Here is a 7705-nt window from a genome sequence, read left to right as displayed (position 1 = left end):
ATATGATGACCGTCTTCCATTCGGTCATCTTGGCCAGAGACATTTTCTATACATCATTTTGTGGTCCATGTTCATATTGACCTCTCTAATATATATATATATATATATTAAATATGTGTATATCAAGTCTAAGGATATAATGATACATTATTTGATCCTGGTATCTTTTTCTCTTCACTCTCCTCTCAATCCTTCCTGCCTTAGTTTGCAGTAACCAAATGATTGTCACTCAATATTTGCCTAAAAAAATCAAATGATGCTGTTGGTTTGTACAAATAACAGCCAACTGAAGGGCACTCACAGGATGTAGAAAAAAAATGTCAGAGCACATTTCTTCATTTTGGCCTCTATGCACTGGTTACCTGTGGCCTTTAGAAGTGATTTTAAGGCTTTATGGCTTGTTTAAAAGGCAGAGGCACGACTTGCCTCAGGCTGGTGAGAGGGGTTAGTGGGTCAATGGATGTCTCAAAAATCTCTAGAAAGAGCCCTCTGCTGGAAATCAGAAAAGAAACCCTGGCATGAATATATACAACTGCATACCTTGAGATCCTGTCAATAAATATCACAAACAGGATCAGAGACAATCGCACATACATATATTTACTTACCAAAACTTATCTGGGTTCTAGAAAATGTGTCAAACTAATTTCCTTTCTCATAAAATATTTGCGAGGCTGATTTCCAGGATTTGAATTTGCATTGTTTACATCTATGTCTTTCAGCCAGAAGTCTTCTTTTTCCCTGCCTTTGTTGGTATTGCTGCATTTCTCGTCACTTTACCACCACTTATAGCTCACAGGATCAGTGAGAAGCCATTAGCAGAAATGTTTATGACTCACTGTCCGCACATGCAAGGATAATGGAGACCCACTTTTTAAATACAACTGTATACAGCTATGAAGGGCCAACAACTTCACAGTGTACTTTTAAAGTTGACTACTGAATAATGTATCAAAGTGACAATGTAATACAAAACGCATTGCTCATAGCACCAAAACCACTGAGAACGAAAACCCCACTCTTTACTTTTGAGTCAAAAATTCCGTTTTGTTTATTTTTCCACATTTTTATTGTTTCATTAATTCTCAGCGCTCTCAACAAGCCCCACCTCAGACGCAATCAACAACTGTTTTTCAGCCGCTGGATACCAAAACAAAGAGAATGATTAGACTCATTCCACCAACACACATCTTCAGCTAAACGCTCATGTTGCCCTTTGTCTGCTGGATCTGTAAATAGGGAACCATTTGCCAACACATTTGTTGACCCAACTTTGTGAATTGACATTTTGTCAGTGTCCTTTCTACAGCTTGTTCTGCTGCCCTCAAGTGGTATTAAAGGTCTGTTAATGCAGCTTTAACCCTCTCCACCCTGGATGCCTCTGTTCCAGGACCGGGCCATATCTGCTGTTAAAATGCATATTTTCAAATTTGAGTAGTTGTCTAAAATAATTAGAATAGACTGAAAAACGTTAATGTTTACTGACTGTTTATAGTTGAAGAACTGTTGCTGACTGGATTTCTGGAATGTTTTTCAAGCAGAAATATATCTTAAAATCGAATCTAAATTAAAGCTGCAAGCAGAGATGGTCAGGTCCGGTACGACTGTCAGCTGTCGCACACGTCAGGGGGTGATGCAAACCGGGCGGGATCCTGATCCAGCGTATTAAGTTTCAGTCAGATCGAAGCACGTGCGGCCTCGTTATATGCCACTTCCTGTTAAATGGAGGGCCGAGTCAGGGTGCGTGTCCGGCCGTGGTTCTGGCTGGGACTCGAAGCATGCGTGCCAAGTTTTAGGCAGATGGGCGCACGTACAGGTCAGTTACACATCCTTCAGCGAAATTCTGTGGGCCACCATTTCCACGCCCTAAGACTTTTGCGGAGAGTTTTAATAGCTTTTAATCACAATGTCCTGTAGTTTGTGTTGGCAAAATTTCAGGTGTGTACGACATTCCCCCTAGGAGAAGATAGATTTAGAAAATGCCTGCAAATTAGTGAAAATGAGTCAATTTCAGCTGTAATGCTCGCAGTTCTTTCAAGATGGCGGATTTCCTGTTGAGTTTACAGAAAAGCTCTGGCGAGTTTTTTGTGCGTCCCGAGCCGGTACATATGCCTACTGACTTTTGTAGCTCCAGGTGAAAATTTGCCCCAATGGGACTCCCTTGAAATTTTTTAGGGGGCGCTGTGGAGCTATTTTGGCATTGACGTGTCCAAGTCCTTTGCCATATCCGAAACCCAACAGGAAGTCGACCATTTTGATTTGTTTGTGAGCTTGTTGTTTATTTTTCTTCATTTTCTAGGGTGAACTCCTCATAGAGGATAACTCCAAGACACCTAAAATTTAGCCTGTACATACAAAAGGCCCGAATGATGAAAAATTATCAGCCCTCTGAATTGTGATCATTTGCCATCAAAGTGTCTAACACCCCTGTACATTCTCCAATCTGCCTCAAACTTTATATACTTGATCACAGTCCTGCCCTGATGAAACCCATATGCCAATAGCTATTCACAGTCATAGCGCCACTTTCTGGCAACAGGAAAGAACATGTTTTACACTTGTATTTGCCATTACTAGCCGGTTGTATGTGATATTATGAGCCAGTTGACCGTATTAACCTCAAACGCGGTGATGTGAGCCTTAAGACGTTGACACGACATGTCTGTGGCCGCCCTCTGAGCTTTGATGCTTCGCCATTAAAGAGCAAGTGCTGTCTCCCTGCCCTCTACATGCTGCCTCAGACTTTACATGTTGGATCAGAGTCCTGCCCTGATGACATCCTCATGCCATTATCTATTTATAGCCATAGTGCCACCTGCTGGCAACGGGAAAAGACATTTTTTATACTTGTATTTGCCATTATTAGCCGGTTGACCATATTAACCTCAAATGTGGTTAGGGTTATGGTTAAGTGATGGTCCCAGAGTACATTTCTGCCACAACCTCGACATGCACCACACCTCGATGCGTGCCATGTCTGACACGCGTGAAAGTGTGAGGATCCGTTCAATGCTGTTTGCAGCTATAATTTAGATTAGATTTCAAGATATAGTTTTGAAAGAATTTTATTGTATCTCCCCTAAACACTGTGTATATTCTTTTAATGTCCCATCAATATTGCATTTGTGATTGCATAATGTGCATAAGTGTCTATATTCTTATTTTTAGCTCTGGACCCTGCACATGTGTATACAAAAATTCATTGCAAATATTTTACATTATCTGTACATAATTAGCTTGTTTCTGTAGTGTTTTTAGTTTTTCAAGTGCTGAATAGTGTGTTGATTGATTCTTCTTGTCCAAAACATTTCATTGCACTGTGTGTTAACCTGCATACGACAAATAAATAAATCTGAATCTGATATTAAAATTTCATCAGGTATTGCGATCTACTTCAAATAAAAGAATTTGCCATATGAAGATGATATAAAGTAATGAGTTTGTAAGAGAAATCCAGCAAGCCACTTTTGTAAATAAAGAATGTCAAATGAAAGCAAGACAAAGACAGAAATTAGCAGTAACTGTGTCCACACTAAAGTCACTCTCAATGCATTCACTTTTGAGGCAATCACAGTGATCCAGGACATCACAAAGTGGCACCGGACATTTATCTTCACAGTGTTGTCATTACTAGAAAAAGATCTATAGTGAAATGAAAGTGAGGATAAAATGACCTTCAGTCTGAATAACGATCAGAAGTGAGTCTCTGAGGGAAACAGCTAATAAAGGAAGGGAGTGCACAAGATCATTAACAGCCTTCAGCATGACAAACGGCATCACAAACCTAAAACCTCCATTATGTCCTCAGATCTCATAGTTAGCTGATGCAGAAGGAATCCCTGCAGGATGGCTTTAAAGTTCAAATAAGGATAAACTGGAATATTTTTTTTATCCTCAGCTGTCTGCAAGTTTTGAATTTTAAATTGACGTATGCACATACAAAAACACACAAAAAAAGTGAGAATTTATTTATGCTGTCTCTTTGCTGATGCCAAAGCGTGTCCAGTGCTAATGGATCATCAGGGACACCACTGGACGTTTTCCTATTGTTTATTTCATATTTATTTGAGGTACATGTGTATCATTTTACAATTGTTTGCTTATGATGAGAGCTGGGATATATTTCAGCGTAGTTTTCTTATTAAGGATGACACTAAAAGAAGGCAAAAAGCAAGTTTAGTAGACATGGCAAAAGGTTGAACATCCAAACTGCAGCTCCTATTGAGGTTAGAAAAGGAGCTGTGACCAGAAAATCTCTGAGGATCTGACATGGCTGGGGACACATTGATCCATCAGTGCATTATTGTATTATCCTCACTCAGTTCAGACTAACATGAGAAACATAATGGCAGCAGGTCAATATCTGGATAAAACATTTCACAGCCATACTTTTTGTCTTTGTGACATATTTCCAACTTTAACTAAATCATAAATGCGCACTCCGTTATTTGTGATATTCAGGAGACTTTAGTTATCCATCAGAATGTTGTAGTAGCTGGGCATCACAACCATTTAAAGGACCTCATTTTTAAACAAAGTGTTAAAAACTGCTTTTGATATTTAGTCTATGAGAATGTCCTCTTTACTTTATCACTTTCCAAACAGATGGATAAAAAGATGGAATTCAACTTTAAAACAAAATATAGCAGCACATTAACACAATTAAAAACTATCCTCATACAATTAGAAGTAATTTTTTTTTTTAAATTGGGGAGAAAAAAAAATCAATTACAAGTTCAAAGTTGTCATTGTTATAATTGTGTTGCTTATTTTTTATAAAATAGTAAACATCTGGTATAGGATCCTTTAACTAATCTCTCAGATCAAAATGAAGCTGGTCAATTTAGCTCCAATCATGAAGAGCACTTTGTTGGGACATGAGCGTGGTAATTTATCTTCTATAAAACTAGAAAATTATGGAAATACAGTGAAAGGTACACTGGGTTGTTCTGTACACACGCAGAGCTGCTAAAAGCTATGTATCCACAATAAATATCAGCCTTACAAAATAACCACACTAGAAATACCAAAGCTTCATTCTGCTGAGTGCTTCCAGCGGACTCACCGCTTCCCGAACCGCCAGCTGCAGGAACAGACCCAAGTGAAGTAACGTGTCCATCCACTTTAGCCTGAAGCTCCCACACATGAAGATACGGTGAAAAAACATTTGTACGGTTCTAAAAGTTCACGCGTAAAAGTAGCGATTCGTCCAGTGACAATCAAAGTCTTGGAGAAGAAGAAACTATTTCCCTGTTCAGTGTCCACAGCTGGCAACTATCCATGAACTGACCAGCTGTCTAGTGGCTTGCCGGTAGGAATGTCGTCAGGTATCTCTCCGGTGTCCGGTGAAGGTCCGCAGTACGCGCGGAGCAGAGCGGGGACCGACTGAGCCGAACAAGGTGCGCTCCGCCCTGAAAACACACAGCGGAGCGGAGCGGAGCTGCGCGCACACACGAGAGAGGACTGAAAGTGGAGACATCTGTCCCTGCATCAGTCACAGTGTGTGAATAGAAGGGGTAAGGACTCCGTGACTTTAACGCAGTCTAATTTAAATTCTCTGCGTAAAACTAACGTGCCTCTATACTGTTTAATTGTATCCTAATGCACGTCACCCTTAATGTTTTCACAAATATGTAAAATCTGAAAATCTTCTAGCAGTAAGCAGTGACAGACTGCACCACTGTGCCAACTGTTTTTTTGTTTGCTTGTTTTTTGTCAAATAAACAGTGAGTGATTCTGCAACTCAACCTTATTCATGACCAAAACATATAGTGGTGCATGTTAAGCTAACTGAGCAGTCTTCTTTAGATTGTTAGACAGTATTCACTGTGTTTCTGTTTTCTTTTGTGCAGTCACTGCAATCCTTTGTTAAGGGCAACATATTACACACAAACTCTGTCTCTTCAAAATGTAAGTCCTGTACACCTAAAGTGCATATTCAGTTGAAAGAAGTTTGTCATCTTACTGAAAGGTATGATGTAGTAGAAAAGAACTGCACTTTAAAGGGGACTCAAAGGTCAGAGGGCAGGCTGAGGGCTTCAGTCCGCAATAGGGCGTTCATCGAGGAGAGTTTGGTGTACATTCCATGTGGGACCATTACGTCGGGGCTATACTTTCTACATCCCCAAGTACACAAGGGTCTGCTAGAGTCCACATAAATTCTCTCATCTCCCTAAATCCAGTGCAGCCCCAATTTGGTGTTCATGTGGCAACTTTGCGACTAGGGCAGTAGTGTGCATGCTCAGCAGTGGTGTGTATGCATGAAATACATAGATATGAACTGGACACATGGAACAGAGCTCTCCAAGCGGACTTTAACAGACTAGAAAATAAGTATAACAACAACAACAACAGCTCTGTAGGTCTAAGGGTTTCCACAGCTGGATCATAATCAAGGCATCAAGGCTTTGGGCAAGCAGACATTCTCAGCCTTAAAGCGAATTAAAACTTATGCCAGAAACACAACTGGACAGACCCGACTTTCAGCATTAGCCTCCATTGCGATAAAACAGGACTAATGTTGGAAGTGAAACATGGATTAGCTGCTCAACAGAGTGATTGAACTGTTTATGATGAAAGAAAGGAGGATGGAGTTTGTGTTCAAATCATCACGTTATGGCGAGTAAAATATATATTATTGTCATTTTACTGAGTTGATATTGATGCTCCTGTTAGATGTGATGTATGTGGTGCAGCTGTGGCTGCAGCGAAAGGAGACTTGTTGAATTGTTTTCAGTGGGTTTCTTGCTTTAGTAATGGCATTCATTCTCGCTACATGAGATACCTATCTGCGATGCAACGTCCTGCTGTACTGCCTTTCTGCATGATACTGATGGTTTCTATAGCCATGGCGTCATAATGACGATGTTAGGAGATGGTTTGATTCAGGCAGGCTGCCACTGAAGGCCTAGGAGTAAAATGCACGGCCCGCCACTGAAATATAGGGATATAATTAGTAGCAGATTGGGCTTCAAACAAAGATGATGGCATGTGTTTTTCACTATATACTAAAGCTGAAAGTGCAGGAGTGAATTATGACAGACTTTATAATGCCTGCAGTGTCAGTGTGTGTTGTGGTCCAGGCACAGTAGGCTTGCCTTTGCAGGAATGTTTTGCTGCTCAGGACACTTTACATAAACAGAATAAACTTTAACAGTGCAGGCTGACAGCAGCCCCACAAGACAGCAGTGTGTGTGTGTGCATGCGTGTGTGCTGGAGGCACCTTGCACCTTGCATAGGTCAATTGATGACAGACGGTGCTTTTGGCTTTTCCACAGACCACCAACAATGAACTTTCTGCAGACAGCAACACCTGTGAGCAGAGGAGGAATTAGGCTCCTCATATCAGCATTACATTTGTGCTTCATGAGTATGGTATAGTAAAAACTAAAAGGATGAACATACTAGTGCAGCCGCAATTGGTCAGTAGATATGTGCATATGTTTTCACCATTGTGAGGAAAAAACACATCAAATGTCCAGAAGCCAAAAGATAAATCATCATCCCTCCATCTATTATCTATACACCGCTTAATCCTCACTAGGGTCGTAGGGGGCTGGAGCCATCCCAGCTGACTCAGGGCAAACACCCTGGACAGGTCACCAGTCTGTCACAGGTCTACACATAGCATCAAACAAGCACACTCACATTCACACCTATGGACAATTTAGAATCATCAGTTAACCTCAGCATTCTTCCCGTGCAG

At 40.7% G+C, this 7705-nt stretch overlaps 1 protein-coding gene across 1 annotated transcript in view; it reads right to left on the bottom strand.

Moving 5' to 3' along the window:
- The window catches only part of ghrhrb (growth hormone releasing hormone receptor b), a 53619-nt gene extending 46770 nt beyond the window's left edge, over positions 1 to 6849 (bottom strand). The window contains exons 1-3 of the mRNA XM_008281800.1: positions 6785 to 6849; positions 5291 to 5440; positions 5066 to 5129 (exon numbers count right to left, since the gene is read on the bottom strand). Of these exons, the coding sequence (XP_008280022.1) occupies positions 5066 to 5129; positions 5291 to 5440; positions 6785 to 6849 (279 nt within the window). The remainder of the gene's footprint in view (positions 1 to 5065; positions 5130 to 5290; positions 5441 to 6784) is intronic.
- Between the last annotated feature and the right edge of the window lie 856 nt (positions 6850 to 7705).

Source organism: Stegastes partitus, unplaced genomic scaffold (genome assembly GCF_000690725.1).
Source record: "Stegastes partitus isolate 25-593 unplaced genomic scaffold, Stegastes_partitus-1.0.2 Scaffold245, whole genome shotgun sequence".
NCBI lineage: Eukaryota > Metazoa > Chordata > Actinopteri > Pomacentridae > Stegastes > Stegastes partitus.
Note: the sequence above shows the minus strand (reverse complement) of the source record. Positions and strands in the feature narration are given on the sequence as shown.